The sequence below is a fragment of the Diplotaxodon limnothrissa genome, linkage group LG4 (assembly GCF_057381915.1).
Source record: "Diplotaxodon limnothrissa isolate DT_005_m linkage group LG4, D_limnothrissa_male_GT1.1, whole genome shotgun sequence".
Taxonomy (NCBI): Eukaryota; Metazoa; Chordata; class Actinopteri; order Cichliformes; family Cichlidae; genus Diplotaxodon; species Diplotaxodon limnothrissa.
In genome coordinates, this window is record NC_140599.1 from 2,722,290 (window position 1) to 2,740,288 (window position 17,999).

The 17,999-nt window shown below is 42.3% G+C and overlaps 1 protein-coding gene across 3 annotated transcripts; it reads left to right on the forward strand.

The window, feature by feature from the left end:
• Positions 1 to 436: 436 nt before the first annotated feature.
• On the forward strand, positions 437 to 17,503 carry LOC146633015 (histone acetyltransferase KAT7-like). 3 transcript variants are annotated; one of them, XM_085351276.1, is made up of 15 exons: positions 437 to 619; positions 2,176 to 2,320; positions 3,379 to 3,579; positions 6,152 to 6,436; positions 6,544 to 6,626; positions 6,784 to 6,870; positions 8,801 to 8,899; positions 8,987 to 9,097; positions 9,881 to 10,072; positions 11,542 to 11,631; positions 12,239 to 12,379; positions 12,675 to 12,768; positions 12,922 to 13,068; positions 16,178 to 16,284; positions 16,415 to 17,503. In XM_085351276.1, exons 1-15 carry the CDS (start codon positions 605 to 607, stop codon positions 16,511 to 16,513), a joined length of 1,896 nt encoding a protein of 631 aa, XP_085207402.1. In that variant the 5' UTR covers positions 437 to 604; the 3' UTR covers positions 16,514 to 17,503. The 3 variants fall into 3 exon arrangements, with proteins under 3 accessions (XP_085207402.1, XP_085207404.1, XP_085207403.1); XM_085351278.1 differs by having other exon boundaries at positions 8,987 to 9,076; XM_085351277.1 differs by having other exon boundaries at positions 6,155 to 6,436.
• Positions 17,504 to 17,999: the final 496 nt, after the last annotated feature.

A 17,999-nucleotide genomic window follows, 5' to 3' on the forward strand; every position in this document is an offset into this window, starting at 1 on the left:
TCATCACATCTTAGGAGGTTATGGTGTTAAATTTTAAACTTAAATCACTTTTTTTAAGTACATGTGTAATTGTGTTGTCTGCCGTTTTGAAGACTTCCTCCAGTTAAAAGATTCATAGCAACAATACAAATTTGGTTTAAAGACGCAACGTGTTTTGGTGCGTTTAGTGGTCCACGTCTATAAGAACGTTATTAGTTGTGACTAGCGCAGCCATTACTTTAAACGGCTAATTGTTTTACATTTATTTATTTATTGCTTTTATTATGACTATTACTTTTTACGATGCTGTACAGTTTAAAGCAATCCCAAATACCCAATTGAGCGCATTCAAATATGGCTGCAAAAATCTTAATGCACCATAGTAACGTGATTTGACGGTGTATGTTTCTCCCCGGAGTCATTTTGTCACTGTACCGCCCAAAAAGAGCGAGTTTGCGCTGTCCTCACTAGGAAGTGCGGAGAATTTTATGCGCTTTTTTTCAGCTGGGTTGGCTCATGTCAGCTGGTGGTTATTTTTTCGTTGTTACAGTTTCAAAAGGCTGCCATAAATTGCCACAGCACGGGATAATAATCCGCCAGAGGCGTTACGGCAGATCTTTGAAAAATGCCCCGGAGAAAGGTGAGGCAGACTCAACCGTTAATGCAGATAAACAACAACATAACGTCATAGCTAATGTTAGCCGACATAGAGGTAAAAGCAAACAAACTGTGTGGGAAACAAACTTAAGGGGGCTGCAAGCTAAAAAACGTTCCTACAAGACAAAGTGAACGGCTTGTAGCATTCATAGAATATCAGTGCTTATAGAATCGCATAAGTGAGCTGTCGATCTGCGGTTGCTATATGGCTAAGCTAGCTCAGGCTCATATTGCTGAGTTGCAAGAATATGTTGTTGTTTTTGAACCGTCGCTTCTTTCTAGTACCCAAATAAGAGTTTTAAACATGCTGGTAACTTTGTTCAAATTTGTAACGGCTGCTTAGTACAGTGGGAATCCCGAGCACACTTTAACGTAGGTAACAGCAGCAGCTTTAGCTTACTGATGAAAAAGCAATAGGCAGTTCTTGGGGTGCGAGGAGGAACGGGCGCCCGCACCAAAACAACAGCTGTGATTGGACGGACGCCTGACAAGCGTCGCGTTCATTGGTTCGCATTCTCTAACGCCCGCCTCCTTTTTAATTTAATTGGTCGTATGTAAATTGTGCGCGCAGCATCTTGTTATGAAGTTGTCAAACATAGTTTGCGGTAATAGCCCGTGCTGTACTGATGTTGTGTTTGATCTTTGGGTTTCTTTTTGGCTGTGTGGATTTTAAAAAGTAACTTACATTGTTATAAATTTACATTAATATTAAAAGACAATTAGTTAGCCTAATAACATGTTATTACTATTATTTTATTGCTGTTACGCTAACGTCCATAAAGCAGGATAACCACATTGGCCTGGATCTACCTCTCCATTTTTATCAAAGTCTGTAACTGTTCATTTGTTTTCATAAATAGTTAGCAAAACAATGAGAAAAGAATGGGAAGTGAATGTAACAAAGTAGTCACTGTTTCTACATTTCATTTAACATAAGTAAGGACAGATTAGAAAAGTAACTAAATAAATACTGTGACAATAATAATGTTTGTAATGAATTAAACAGAGAAATGTGCACATTGTTTGATCCTGTTTTCATACTTTTTGTGTTTGTTTTGTTTTTTAGGCTAGACCGAGATGACAGGGATCAGTTTGTGCAGTGATTGACAGCCCTCACTGCTTAATTAGTCTAGTGTGAATCGTCAGAATAAAACAACATTACATTCATTATGCTTATTAGCTAACCTGGAAGTGTGCTGATTTGAACAAATTATCCTGAATCGTTAGGTGCTGGACTTCTAAACAAACCCAGTTGTTATAGGTTGTGCTTGGTACAATAGATTAGCTGTCCGGACCTCCCGTGGTGATACTGGTATTAGGCTTATCTGAAGTATTTACAAGTCCTTGGTGGGAAGAGGGGGTGAAGTGCCGGAGGAGATTTGAAGGGGGTGACGCTCCTCCCCCCAGAATGGGATCTTTGTTGGATTATCCTCTGGTAAAGAGGGAAAAAAAGTAACTTTGTCACACGCGGTTGTGTTGGTCGTCCATAGTTGTTGCTTCTAACAGATTGCTTCTAACTTCTAACTGCTGCTTTCCCAGAGGACCGCTGGCAGCAGCTCGGACGGGACGGAGGACTCGGACTTCTCCGCTGATGTCGAGCATGCTGAAGCTGCTGAGATTGTGCACAGACGCAGCAGCACACGCCTGACTCGCGCGTCTCTGCGACTCAGCCGAAGTTCACAAGGTAAACATTCACATTTGGACAGAAATACAAATTAGAAGAGAGATCACTTCAGTCAAATTTTGAGCCAAAGGTTTGCACAAAAAAACTGACCAAAATAAAAATTGCATGAAATGGAAAAAACATAACTTGTTGACATAAAGGTGTACATCTATCCTTTTCACATTGTTTAGGTTACTGTGTAGCTTTTGGGTGTTCTGGAAGCATAAGAATCCAAGCATGCCTACATGCTGTGTAATTCTGTCTCTATAAGTAATATAAATTAAAGATGCATTCATTCAGAGTCCAGCCTCCTCACTACACTGGTTTAGACATAGCTATTGTATATGGGCAGCCATAGAGGATGAATGGCTTTAGACAGACTGATCTCCCTCATCTCTCTCACACACACACACACACACACACACACACACACACACACACACACACACACACACACACACACACTCCCACTCCCACCCCCACCCCTGGGTGACCTCGTTTTGCTCTGGCTATCAGAGGAGATTTAAAACAGAGACTGACACTGTTTCCTCTGCTTTTTGTCAAGGAGAGTTGGCTACTCCTTCCTTGTCGTCGTCTCCCCCCCCCCCCCCCCCCCCCACACACACACACACACGGACAGAAACAGCAAAGAGGCTATTTATCTGCAAAAACAAAGTGGATTCAAAGGTTCACTGCTTCTGTTTTGTGATGGGATTAGTCTCTTCATAGCCACTGAGGCCGTTTGCATCTTTTCTTTTCTTTTAACTTTTTCGTTTGGATTCAGTTACTGACAAACTACTTGCACAGTTAACGAAATCGGGCATTTCAGTCAAGTTCCTTCTTGGAAGAGGAGCAGAGTCCACTCAGGGCTCCAACAGCAGCAGATTTCATATGCTGATAATTTTTTCATGGTTTGGCAGAACCTTTCATTTTAATGCTTGAAAAGTACATTATAAAGTAACTGGTGATTACTCTTCTGTTGATTAATGAGTTGGTTGAGTAATCCCCTGAAAGGCCTCTTAAGTTATTTTACTGCAGTAAATAAAACACGTTTGACTGACTTCCCCTCTCTTCTGTAGATAACTGCAGCTCTCCTGTAACTGTGGGTTCTGATGAAGCTCTGGACTCAGCCGTAGAGTCAGCGCCGACAGCTGTTGCAGCATCAGTCTTCTCCTCTGGGCGCAGGGTCACACGCAGCCAGCAGGGGGCGGCAAACACCACAGCCAAAAAATACCCACTACGGCAGAGCAGGTCGTCCGGCTCTGACACAGAGGCTCACGGTAAGATTGGTACAGTACTAGAATTCAGAACTGTCAAATGCTCTAAACATGCTCTAAACATTTTTTCTTATTAAAAGTTGAGCTTGGTCATTGCCAAGCTCCACTTTAGTTAGAGGATGAATTTGCAGTGAGGAAAAAACGGGAAGGAGGGGTTCAGGGAGAGAAAGAAACAGGACAGGTGGAGAACGAGAGTGTTAGAAAAGCAAGAGGGCAAAAGAAAAGAAAGAAGAACATGAATGTGCAGCGGAGTCCATCTGACATCGTGATGCCATTCAGCTGATGTCACGAGGCTTGTCTGTGATCACGGTGTGTTCCTGCTATCAGTAGATATCCTGGGCTTGTGTTTTGTCACTGAGATGAATGAATTACTTCATAGACACCAGGAACTGTTATCTAACTTCAGCGGATGCAGGATATGATCATCTGCAGGTTCGGGTTACTTTATTGTACCTGTAGAAAGGTTTGGTTTGCAGAAGGTTATTAGGCTGTTCGTTTTAGCTTCATTTATCAATTGTTATATACTGCACATTCAAACGTGCAAATCAGTGGTAGTGGAGCAGAAAATGTTCTTAAAATGGATGATTTAGTGACCCAGGTCTTAAAAATGAAAAAATATAGATATATTTAACTCGTTTTTTTTCTGTGTTATAATCAGAGCACCATCTAGAAACTCCAGCACGTTGTTCTACTGGTACAATTTGTTGTATTTGCTCAATCCAACATGAAAGTTGAATGAAATCAGGGAGTTTTATGTTAAAACGTATCCCACATGCTTTATCTTACAGTATTGTGTAACTGAGCTACATAGAAAACTGAACTATACAGAAATCATCACAAATTGTTTTTTGCAACTTGAAGTTTTTATTAATATTTGCTCAAATATGGGACATTGCAGGAGGGCTGGACATTTTTTGTATCTGTTTGAAATGACAAATTCTGATTCACTGTGATGAAGAAAAACCAGTGAAGCATAAAAAATTAAAAGCTATTTGATATATGAGCTTAAATTTTGATTGTATAATGCTATGATTGTAAATTATAACACATAATTTCCTTAGGGATTAATAAAGTATGCTGAAATTAGGGCTGGGTGATATGGCCTAAAATCCATATCGCCGTATAATTTGAAGCCTACGCTTTAACTATATATATCGTGATGCATTCGTTTCTTCTGTATATTGTATTTTCCGGTGCACTTAAAAGCCTTTAATTTTCTCCAAAAATCGACAGTGCGCCTCATATATGAATTCTGATTGTGCTTACTGACCATGAACCGATTTCATGTGCTACACGGCACTCAAACATCTGTCAAAAATGTTTTAGTACGACTTTGGTAAGGTACGAAGCCGCACCGCTTGATGGATTGTCGGAGAATTACAGCTATCGTAGTCTGGAGCCTCGTGGAGTAATCTATTCAATTCAATTCAATTTTATTTATATAGCGCCAAATCACAACAAAAGTCGCCTCAAGGCGCTTCATACATACAGAGAAAAGCTCAACAATCATATGACCCCCTATGAGCAAGCACTTTGGTGACAGTGGGAAGGAAAAACTCCCTTTTAACAGGAAGAAACCTCCGACAGAACCAGGCTCAGGGAGGGGCGGGGCCATCTGCTGTGACCGGTTGTCTGGGTCCTAAACTCCGTCTGTTCAGGTCCCACAAACAAACTCTGCGTCATCACTGAGAGTAAAAAACTGTCTAAATTCTTTCATCTTTAATAAAATGATCAGCGTTGCTGCTTTACCAGGTGTAACAATTAAGTTTAACATCCAGGCATCCATGAAAACAGAATCGTGGCTCAAGAGTTGGGAGTTCGCCTTGTAATCGGAAGGTTGCCGGTTCGAGCTTGGACAGTCTCGGTCGTTGTGTCCTTGGGCAAGACACTTCACCCGTTGCCTACTGGTGGTGGTCAGAGGGCCCGGTGGCGCCAGTGTCCGGCAGCCTCGCCTCTGTCAGTGCGCCCCAGGGTGGCTGTGGCTACAATGTAGCTGCCATCACCAGTGTGTGGATGTGTGTGTGAATGGGTGGATGACTGGATGTGTAAAGCGCTTTGGGACTAGTAAAAGTGCTATACAAATACAGGCCATTTACCATTTACTGTAGTGACTGTGTGTTAAGTTCTGAGTGTTTCCAACATGTAGCTAGCATATCATTTAACCCTTTGCCTAAGCACCGTCTCGCCGTCTCACTGGACAGAAATCACTTGAGCTGCTGCTGGTGCTTTCATGCTACTTCTACTGCGTCCGCTCTGTAGACACAGAGTTGGACTGACATGTTGACTCGCCCTACATGAGTGAAAAACAGAAAAAGAAAAGTGTTGATGTGCCTGCTTCAATTGAGCCGCTGGGGTCTGTGAGCTCAGACACTGGTGCACTAATATGTTCCTTGATATTAGATTTTTCTTCGTCGTCGCAGGGTGTTAGCTAGCTGTGTATGTGGTGACAAAAGTTAACAGAGGCCTCCCATGAGATATAAGACAGTTGAAAGTTGGTGGCACGCAAAAATGATGGGACTTTTGTAAGAATGTCTGTTTGACATTTGACATGTCTTCGTTGTCACATTTGATTCAGTAGACATCAAACAAGGGGCGGATCGTGACGAGACCCCTCCTCGCACACCAACAGGCAACGCCCCGTCATCAGAGTCGGACATTGAAGTTTCCAGCCCGAGCAATGACCTCGTGTCTTCTAGCAACGACATTGTAGTTTCACAAGAGGAAGACGAGAGGTTAGCCAAAGAGCTGTCGCTCAAAGAGGCCGCCGCCCACGACCTTTCCCACCGGCCCAAACGACGGCGTTTCCACGAGAGCTACAACTTCAACATGAAGTGTCCCACACCTGGCTGCAACTCGCTGGGTGAGTGACAGACTGACACATACTTCACAGCATCGCTTCCTCTTCAGAGCATCTCCTCATCCTCTTCCCATTCCACCCCTTCCACTTCTTCCTTCGGTCTCTCTCAGGTCATCTCACAGGGAGGCACGAGAGACATTTCTCCATATCAGGATGCCCTCTCTACCACAACCTTTCTGCCGATGAATGCAAGGTACACGCACACACAAACACAAATAAACATGACGATACATCAACGGGGAATTCAGGATAAGAAGTGAGTGTGAAACTATGATGCTACGTGCTGTGATGTTCCTGCTGCGGGGTCAGTTGTGAGATTTTGGTGGCAGACGGTGTTGATGTTTTGTCAGGGCAAGGCTTCGACGCGCGACAAACAGGCCGAGGAAAGGACGCTGTCGCACCGTCAGGACGAGAACAGACACTCCACGAGAAACCAGGTAACGCGTGGACGGCACGCACGCAAGTAAACAAATAAAACGTAAACAAGTCCACCAGTTCGTGCACATGCTTCTGTTAAGTAATTCCCTTTGTCAGCTGAACTCAGCCTAAGAATTTAGATGCAGTGGATTGTTACACAATGCTGTCTGTGTGTATGGGAGGGAATCCCCCCTCACCCACCCACAAGACAGCACAACATCACTCTTAAAGCAGCAACACCTCCCATCATGCTGCGATTTGTCAGAATAGCAGGGTCAGAGGCAAAGTGATGAAGAGCTGCTGCTGGTAACTGGTAGGACCCCTCGCTGCCTGACTGTATCTGTAAGAGTAGCAGCAATGTGACTGATCTGTTACGCTTGTTTATTCTCTGCACTGGCTTCCCTCTGATCCTGAGTAAACCCAGGTCACATGCACTAACGAATGATTACGCTTACACTTGGTTACCTCCTCTCTGTGGACGCACGGAAGGCCAAATGACATTTCCCTGGTTATGTTTATGACCGCTGCATTAATAAAGACACTTGGTTAAGGATTTATACTTTAAGCACATACGTTTGTTTTACCTTCCCGGTTATTTGTATTTGTCTCTGCTCTGTGAAAACTGTTTGGTTTCTGGAACACATTTGTAAAATTATAATTTTAGATAATTATAATATAATTATTGATTGTGCTTGGATGATATGTGAAGTGTTGAATGATCATTTATATTGAGGAGCTGTTTTTGAAGTTAGTTACTACACATCAGATTAATTACACTTATTTAATGTAATGAATGAATTATAATCATTTATCTGGTACTTTAGACTGAACTTGAGATATGACCCAATGAATGGGTTTTTAAAGGGCTAAACTACTGTTTGCATATTAGATCACATGGTTAACAATATGTCGTTATTTCTCCTGGCTGAAGGCTGATCAGCCAAACGCGGTTACATGCAGCCAGCATAATGCCAGGTCGGTTATACATCCTGTGGGACGTCAGTGCAGATGAGAAAAAAATGAGATTTTTAGAAAGTTTTGTGTTCAGAAAGCGATAAAGTGTCCATTTTAGGGTCTTATTATGTTATTTAAATCCTTTTATTATATTCATGGAGTCTACTAGTGGAACTGTGCGTGATTAACATTTCCAAATAGCACTTATTTGTCTCACGCTGCACCTTGGTGCAGCCACTTAGTTCATTATCTGAAAGAAGCAGTTAAGCTTCTCGCCCTTTAAAGTTACAGTGTGTAAAATCTCACCAGCAGATGTCAGGAGGTTGCAGATTGCAGTCAACTGAATTCTGTTTTCTTACGCCTCCCAGTTTTAGTATATAGTTCTAGCTACGGTGGTCTCTGCAGGACAAAGACCTGCCCACCGTTCATTTTACTCCACATGTTAAATGCTGTTTGCTTCACGAGTCAGTGTGCCGGGTGTCCATGGCTGTAAACCTTATGAAAGCAAGTCGATGAGCTGGTGGTGTTGATATCCTAAACATTTTTGTCAGTAAGCACTGTTGTTTTTGCCTCTGTTAGCTGCTGTTAGCTCATTTTAGTCTGTGGAAATAACATTTTATTATCTCGTTATTATGTCAGTGAATAAACTCTCATACCATAAGCAAACTGTTTATCGGAGGGAAAGTGTGATTATGTTTTTGGCTGCATTCAAAAGGGCGGGCCAACATGGTGGTCGACCATGAACACGACCACTGCTCCTGCGTATTTTTAAGGGATTCATTTTAAGTTCATGAGAAAGCATCAGTTTGTCAGAAGACATAATTACACACAAATCAGTGTTTATTTATGAGGACAATATTCTTTTTTATATCGATGACTTCTGAGCTTTTGACTCATAGACATTCTGTGAGTTTATTATTTAAAAGTTGGGGCATGTTTATTATGAGCATCACCTTTGTGTGAGTGTATATATAAGTGTGTTTTGTGTCCTCTCAGGCCCCTACAGAGCGTCAGCTGCGCTACAAAGAGAAGGTGACAGAGCTGAGGAGGAAGAGGAACACTGGCCTCAATAAGGAGCAGAAGGAAAAGTACATGGTAAGTGGATTAGATAAGAGTCAGTGTGTGTAATATATCACATATCATTTGATTGTACCGTCTTCTCTGGTCCCCGCTCACCACCAGGAGCACCGTCAGAGCCACGGAACGAGCCGCGAGCCTCTGCTGGAGAACATCACCAGTGACTATGACCTCGAGCTGTTCAGGAAAGCGCAGGCACGTGCCTCGGACGACCTTGTAAGAGAGAAAACTCATCTTCATCTCCCCCCTTGCACTTTGTCTTCTTCCCTTTATTTTTGGCCTTATCGCTCTTCTTCTCTGTTGCAGTCTGCAGACCCTCCCCTGCAGCTGCAGGAGGCGTCTGAGATATTTTTGGTAGTTTGGGAAATCACTTCCTGTCATTCCGTGTTGGGTTTTTCCCCTTCTGTTCTGTCACTTTGTGGCCCATTCAAGCATCGTTATTCTCAAACAGACATACTTGAACTATCACATAGGATTTTGGAAGTATTTTGGTCTTTTAACTGCGTTGCTCTGGCGATACATTTCTTTACAGAGGTAAATGAATGACTAGCTTTTCAATTTCAAAACAAAGTCATCTTGAAAGCATCTAAGTTAGAATTGACATCACATATGCGTGTTTTTACTCTTTGCTTGCAACTTTAACAGTTATCTGATCATTTTTCTTGCTGACTATGATTTTTATATTATATTAACAGTAGCTTGTTTGTTGATTCACTTCCTCATGAACAACATTTACACTCAAGTATTTTCTAAAGAATTTGCTTCATACCTTTTTTATTCGAATTCTTTTCTTTTTAGTTCTTCCTTTAAATTTTCTTCCTGCATCGTTTTCTTTTGTTTTTCCTCCACTGAGGTTTCCCTGAGCGTGACCTTTGATTCGCCCGATCCTCTTCGACAAATAATTGAGATTTGTTTTTCTCTCTTTCTCTGCACGCCTGCCCTGTCTTCTTGTCCTCTCTGTACCTTGTCTTCCTGTCCCTTCCTGTCCTGGTTGTGCAGGAGAAGCTCCGTCTGGCTGGCCAGGTGTCGGAGGGCAGCAACATGATAAAGACCATTGTGTTTGGACGTTACGAGCTGGACACCTGGTACCACTCTCCATACCCAGAGGAGTACGCCCGCCTGGGGAGGCTTTACATGTGCGAGTTCTGCCTCAAGTACATGAAGAGTCAGACCATTCTACGCAGGCACATGGTGAGGCTCACCACTATCATCATTATCATCATTGTTATTATTATTATCATCATTACATTAAGATAAGATAGATCGCAGCAGACTCTTACCAGATTAGCATTGTTGGAGTCGCCTACAGTAGCTTGATAACTTCTCCCCCAACTCTCCACTGATTGGCTATCACTCACAAACACAAGGTTTCAACAGCAGGTGGGTGGGGCTTCTGTGCTGAAAGGCAGAACAGCATGACTGAGATGGACCATGTTAGGACTACGCATTCAACACTGCTAGTGTTTGAAGCAGGCTGAGCTGTTGGCTCATACACTGACTTTGTTATCACAAACATTGGCTCATTTTTTAAAAACTGGTTTTAAGCAGTAATTCTCCGGGCTTTCAGAATATTGTTCAGTCTTTGCTTTTTCATTGCTTTTCAGTCCAGGTCTTCATTTCTCAGCCAACAGCTTTAGATGTTCTTAAACACACTGCCAAAGCAGTAAAAACATACCTGATCACTCGTGGGCTGGTCCTGTCCAGAGGCTGGACTTCAGTGTTACTGAAGCAAGAGAACAGAACAAAAGGCAGCCGACATCTAAAGAGGACTTTTGCATGTCCTTTAAGAAGCCTGGAGAACTATTGCTGAAGACTACGTGAAGAAAAGTCGAGTAATAAAATGCCAAGTTTGTAAAAACTGCACAAACTCTGATTTTGTCTTGCATACTGTACACGTGTATGTTGGCAGATACTGCTTTAAATTCCTGCACCCATTTCCAATTTTCCTGCAAATTACAAAGACATGAGGTGGTCTGAGATTTGGCACGGTGCTGTAGGTCCCGCTGTTTTTGTGCACTGCAGTTTGGCTTCTCCTGTCATACTTAAAGTTGTTTTTATGCTTTAATTCTGTAATCAGTAAACGGGGGAAATATGCAAATGATTCCTCAAAGTGTTGAGCTTCAGTTTATCTCAGTCAAAGTATCTGATTGATTAGAAAGTATAAGGTGCCAGTCAGTGACACAGAGGTATCAAAGTGAGCCTGGGCTATTGTCTTAGACTGTCTCAGTGCCTCAGGTGCTCTATAATATTATTCCTACACCGTTTAGATAAAGTGTGTAACTTTGGCCTTTCTGAGACGTTCAGACTTTTTCTGTATTTAAGTGACAAGGCTGACGAGAACATTTTTCCAAACTGGGTGCTTGGCTGAAGTCAGGTGTTTGGAGCCTGACTGTCAGACAGATGAACTGCACAGCCACAGCACGGGCAGTGTTAGTGATTAAATATTAAAGCCTGAATATGGGGGGGGACAGAGCAGCTACAACTGAAATAAACACAAAAGATAAAATTAAAAAAACAATTGGCAAACACTGAAAAAATACTTTTTTAAATTATTTTTTATTTATTATTTTTAGTGTATTTTTAGAATTTTGCACCAGTTGAAGATCTGAACAAAAGTTACTTTTTGTCTCGATTTCTTCACGTTTGTCTTTTTTGTTAAGGCCAAGTGTGTGTGGAAACACCCTCCAGGTGACGAGATTTACAGGAAGGGGAACATCTCTGTCTTTGAGGTGGATGGAAAGAAGAATAAGGTGAGAGAGTCTCAGTGGGAGGATTTTCCCACCAAATACTGACCTCTAAACTTGCTCTGCCAAATATTCTATCTAAACCTCACAGCAAGTCTGCAGGCAGTGATAATGGCAGTTACATTTCGATTTAATGTACTTGAACTTTAGGCTAAATTTGTTAACAAGATCTTAATATTTCAAATCTAAAGGCCGTTACACACCGAGTGCACTGTGAGGGGGAAACCAACAGAATTTAGAATTCGTAACACAGAAAATGTCTAATGAGCGAATCCTGATGATTCAAAGGAAGAAACTGAGATTCTGGGTTCATCCAATGAATCCATCCAAATAATTACCTGCAAAAAAGCGCAGTCGAGGTGAACGGCTGCGATAGATTTTTTTAACACACCAAACATTTGCACATTTACACATCCGGTGTGACAGAAAGGCCTTAACAAGTATTTCCTCCCTGTGGAGGAAGGCAGGCTGTGTGACTGAGGTGTGGAAGACTCTTAATGTATTTATACCTGATGGGTAACGTGAAGTCACGAAAGTCAGTGCAGGATTGTTTGACTGGCTAAAACTTCACACACTTTTGCTGTGCGACTTCTTCACGTTGTGCTTTCTGCAGATTTACTGTCAGAATCTGTGTCTGCTGGCGAAACTCTTCCTGGACCACAAGACTCTGTATTATGATGTGGAACCGTTCCTTTTCTATGTCATGACTGAAGCTGACAACACAGGGTGCCACCTTGTCGGATACTTCTCCAAGGTAACTCCAGAGTATTTTACATGACTGAACTCTTCTTGAAAATAGGGAGTGTTAACAGAGTTTGCAGAGAATGACTACAACAAATCACAAATGTCTTTACTACGAAGTGCGAGCTGAATTTAAAACCGTGTTTCTGATGAAGTTCCACACAGTTTGTAATGTCAGCTGCTCTGTGATGTTGGGCCAAAGCAATCAGATCAGAGATAATGCATTTTCATACTGCTGCAGCCTCCATAGTCCTGCTATGAGCTTTGATTCAGCCTGTTACCTTCATGCGTTCATTCTCCTCCCATAGGAGAAAAACTCCTTCCTGAACTACAACGTATCCTGCATCCTCACCATGCCGCAGTACATGAGGCAGGGTTACGGCAAGATGCTCATAGACTTCAGTGAGTACCCATTTTTCCCTCTTAAATGTAAACGAGCTCACACACTGGCCAGAGATTCTGCACAGCGCTACACAGTAACAGCAGGTGTAGGAGCTTCAGGTCGCTCCTAAGTGTAGCCATCCAAAGCACTGCTCTCTCGGTTTGTCCTGCCAGGTTACCTGTTGTCCAAAGTAGAGGAGAAGGTGGGCTCACCTGAGCGGCCCCTGTCGGACCTGGGACTAATCAGCTACCGAAGTTACTGGAAGGAGGTGCTGCTGCGCTACCTGAACAACTTTCAGGGCAAGGAGATTTCCATCAAAGGTCAGAAAGTTCAAAATGCTGGATGGAGAAAGACAAATATCTGACTTCTAGTTGATTCTGTTTGACTATGGCTGCTGGTCAAAAAGCTTATAAAATACAGTGTAAGACACAAGAACAGCTCCTGAGACCGTGTGTGTGTGTGTGTGTGTGTGTGTGTGTGTGTGTGTGTGTGTGTGTGTGTGTATGCACACATTCAAGCGTGGCCACTTTTGTGAATGGGTCAGAGAGCACTGCAGCCATATCGAGTCAATGTACTGGTGATAAATGAAGGCGGGCGCACGCGAGGCTTCCCCTGTGGTTTTCTGCCAAAGAAGCGGTGACTCGGAGGAAGCGAGGAACGCCCTGCTCCCATGGTGCATCGCGTTTGTTTGCGCTGCTCGTTTCTGCTTCTGTGATTAAAAACAAACAGTGCAGCCACACGCTCACATCTGTGTAAGGCATTAAGGCACAGCAGTGCTTTGAGTGACACCGGCCTCAAACACACGACACATTCATTTTCCTTGTCTTCATGTTGCAGTCCAGCTCACATGCTGCTTGTATTTCCTTCTTTATATGGAGGATTTTGGAATATTTGAAGTTATTCACACCTCTGTTTACTTGCTTACACTTGTATTGTTTCATGGTGCTTATGCATCCTTTGCATTTGATGGGATTGACATCATCATTTAACAGCACTATAATCATCACGTTGTGTATTCTAAAGTTTTCAATAATTTCACTTCAATATCCAATATTGTGTTTCGTTGTTACCCCTCTGCTGTAACAGGCTGGTGGGGTTTTATATTCACAGACACCCAAGTTTGTGAATGCAGTAACTCGAGAACGATGTTCGATATCTTAGGTGTATCCCTAAAAATCTCAGACGGCTTTGAATCTCAGTGACCTCATCCTCAAGGTCAGGGGTCAGAGGTCAAGTTTTTATGAAACTGTTGTCAATGCAAAAAGTTGAGAAGGACGTGACGTAGGATCTTGAAAATGCTAGCTACCATAGGTGTATCTAATTGGAGGTTGGAAGCACTGACACGCCAGTATTTGATAGGAGTTACTTTTCATAAATGACGACTTCACCGCGAGCGTCCTTCAGTGCAATCTGTTTGACACGCAGAATAAAGAAGAATGTGACTAAACAGTGAATGGTTCAGTGATAACGCTGTTCCTTCACTTCTGAGCATCTTTTTGTCCTCTTTTATTTGTATTTTTTTCTTTTGAACTCAGAATGTCTTCTTGTTATTTTGAATCTAGGAAAATGTCTCCAGCTCGCACAGAGTGATGACAGTGACTCTTCTCAGTCACCCCACTCTGCTGCTCTGTGTGTCCCTGTGCCACAGATAGTAAAGTTACAGTGGGGCAAAAAAGTATTTAGTCAGCCACCGATTGTGCAAGTTCCCCCACCTAAAATGATGACAGAGGTCAGTAATTTGCACCAGAGGTACACTTCAACTGTGAGAGACAGAATGTGAAAAAAAAAATCCATGAATCCACATGGTAGGATTTGTAAAGAATTTATTCGTAAATCAGGGTGGAAAATAAGTATTTGGTCAATAACAAAAATACAACTCAATACTTTGTAACATAACCTTTGTTGGCAATAACAGAGGTCAAACGTTTACTATAGGTCTTTACCAGGTTTGCACACACAGTAGCTGGTATTTTGGCCCATTCCTCCATGCAGATCTTCTCGAGAGCAGTGATGTTTTGGGGCTGTCGCCGAGCAACACGGACTTTCAACTCCCGCCACAGATTTTCTATGGGGTTGAGGTCTGGAGACTGGCTAGGCCACTCCAGGACTTTCAAATGCTTCTTACGGAGCCACTCCTTTGTTGCCCGGGCGGTGTGTTTTGGATCATTGTCATGTTGGAAGACCCAGCCTCGTTTCATCTTCAAAGTTCTCACTGATGGAAGGAGGTTTTGGCTCAAAATCTCACGATACATGGCCCCATTCATTCTGTCCTTAACACGGATCAGTCGTCCTGTCCCCTTGGCAGAAAAACAGCCCCATAGCATGATGTTTCCACCCCCATGCTTCACAGTAGGTATGGTGTTCTTGGGATGCAACTCAGTATTCTTCTTCCTCCAAACACGACGAGTTGAGTTTATACCAAAAAGTTCTACTTTGGTTTCATCTGACCACATGACATTCTCCCAATCCTCTGCTGTATCATCCATGTGCTCTCTGGCAAACTTCAGACGGGCCTGGACATGCACTGGCTTCAGCAGCGGAACACGTCTGGCACTGCGGGATTTGATTCCCTGCCGTTGTAGTGTGTTACTGATGGTGACCTTTGTTACTTTGGTCCCAGCTCTCTGCAGGTCATTCACCAGGTCCCCCCGTGTGGTTCTGGGATCTTTGCTCACCGTTCTCATGATCATTTTGACCCCACGGGATGAGATCTTGCGTGGAGCCCCAGATCGAGGGAGATTATCAGTGGTCTTGTATGTCTTCCATTTTCTGATGATTGCTCCCACAGTTGATTTTTTCACACCAAGCTGCTTGCCTATTGTAGATTCACTCTTCCCAGTCTGGTGCAGGTCTACAATACTTTTCCTGGTGTCCTTCGAAAGCTCTTTGGTCTTGGCCATGGCGGAGTTTGGAGTCTGACTGTTTGAGGCTGTGGACAGGTGTCTTTTATACAGATGATGAGTTCAAACAGGTGCCATTCATACAGGTAACGAGTGGGGGACAGAAAAGCTTCTTACAGAAGACGTTACAGGTCTGTGAGAGCCAGAGATTTTCCTTGTTTGAGGTGACCAAATACTTATTTTCCACCCTGATTTACGAATAAATTCTTTACAAATCCTACCATGTGGATTCATGGATTTTTTTTTTCACATTCTGTCTCTCACAGTTGAAGTGTACCTCTGGTGCAAATTACTGACCTCTGTCATCATTTTAAGTGGGGGAACTTGCACAATCGGTGGCTGACTAAATACTTTTTTGCCCCACTGTACATCTGAGCTTTCTGAAGACCTGAAGGGAATATTTTAATGAAAAAAAACTTTTAAATATGAATTTTTTAAAGATGTTTTTTATGGGTGTAATGAATGCAGGGAAATGATTTGAAAGCTGCTGATGATTCATCCTCAGTTTCTCTCACTTTTATGTTCACAGAGATCAGCCAGGAAACTGCAGTGAACCCGGTGGATATAGTCAGCACACTGCAGTCCCTCCAGATGCTTAAATATTGGAAGGGGAAGCACCTGGTTTTAAAGAGACAGGTATGAAACACAGCCATGCCGTTGTCTCTGTTTAGTAGATTAGCCACTCTCTCCCAATTAGCAGCTGGTTGTTGTTTATGATTCTAATAACCAGGGTTCCTTTGCGGGGTGTTTCCTTCTTCCTTTAAAGGACCTTATTGATGACTGGAAGGCCAAGGAGACCAAACGTGGTAACAGCAAGACCATTGACCCCACAGCCTTAAAATGGACCCCACCCAAAGGGACGTAGAGGAGCTACCAATACACACACTCCAAAAACACACAGTCACGCACAGATCCTCCTCTGTACACGGGCATGCTCACAGACGCTGAGTCTAAACCCTCACTCACTATTGTACGAAACGCTTTCAGCAGCTACAGCGCAGTCACAGACATGGACAGTTGCTACTCTGGGTTCAAGTAACCACAACGTTAGTCCACAGGTAGGATTCCTGTTAAAAGAATTGTTTGGAGATTTCCCTAAAATTTGAATTAGAAAAATAAGGAAAATCCATATGAGTCTGGGAATGACTTCTCAGACACTTAACTGTGTGTTAGTAAAAACCCTGAGTTGCCAGGTGTTTAATAGCAAGCGATCAGGAACGACGTCCTTTTGAAAGGAAAGCTGCATAAATAAAATATGTAAAGGAAGAGGGCTAATGAAAAGCAATGTTTAATTTCTGTGAGCGGGAAAACTACATTTAGATGTATCTCGAGCAATAAGCAGTGAAATAAAGACAGATTACAGAACAGGTCCTAACATACAACATCCAATACAGTACTTAACACATTTATAAAAAGGAAATATAAATTTGCTTTATTTGTGGCGGGATGCTGACAAGTTAAATAATTAATTAATGATTCAAATCTTGTTTTATTACTCTTTTGATAGGGGTAGACATTTTTACGACAAAGCAACACCGGGGTTGTCGCTGTCTTTTCATTTTTTGCGTATTACATGCGCTATGCTAAAGCTAGCAACAACAGCTGCTTAAAGTTAGCTGGTTTGTTTGGGCCAAAAGTGGGCATTTAAAAAATAATATGGTGAAAAATAGGAACGATATTCAGTCACAATTTTAAATATTTATTTCCCTGTTCAGGATGTAGAACGACCCTTATCTCATGGCAGCCAAAATAGCTACACTCCCCTGTATAGTATTTTATAAGCTAGCAAAAACCACTACTAAAGTTAGCTGGTTAAGACTTTCCTGAAAATGGGCATTTTGGGAAAAATGGCAAAAATAACACAGATATTCAATAAAACTGATGAATATTTCTTGATTAAACAGTATTTTATAAGCTAACTAGCTAGCTATAAACTATTGATGTTGAGTTTAGCTAATTAGCTTTTGATTAGCTTTTGCTATAAATTATTTTTTAAAGTGGGGGATAACATGAGAATGTTAATCAATACAATATTGAATGTTGGATTGTTCTGATGAAATGGGCTTTGAGTTTTATGTAATTCTTTAACATTTTCACAAATGCAGTTATACATTTTACACAATAGAACAGACAGGTTTTATTATACACTGACCACAGCCACTATTCATCTTTAGGTTCTTTTGACGTGTGTATACGTAGCATGGCCGCTGATAGCTTCTTGACCTCATTTGTTCTCTGCAAAGTGAAGGTAATCGTGCATCGTTAGCGCACCTTCTCCCAGACACTTAATTAGCACGGCGCACCAGGCCCGCTTGCTAATCCAATCAGTGGCATGTGGTATCAAATCTGCA

What these genes read in the sequence shown, in the direction of transcription:
- LOC146633015 (XM_085351276.1), top strand. An exon ending in ACTCAGCCGAAGTTCACAAG is followed by an intron (nt 2,321 to 3,378) that starts GTAAACATTCAC and finishes TCTCTTCTGTAG; the next exon opens with ATAACTGCAGCTCTCCTGTA. An exon ending in CAAGATGCTCATAGACTTCA is followed by an intron (nt 12,769 to 12,921) that starts GTGAGTACCCAT and finishes TTGTCCTGCCAG; the next exon opens with GTTACCTGTTGTCCAAAGTA.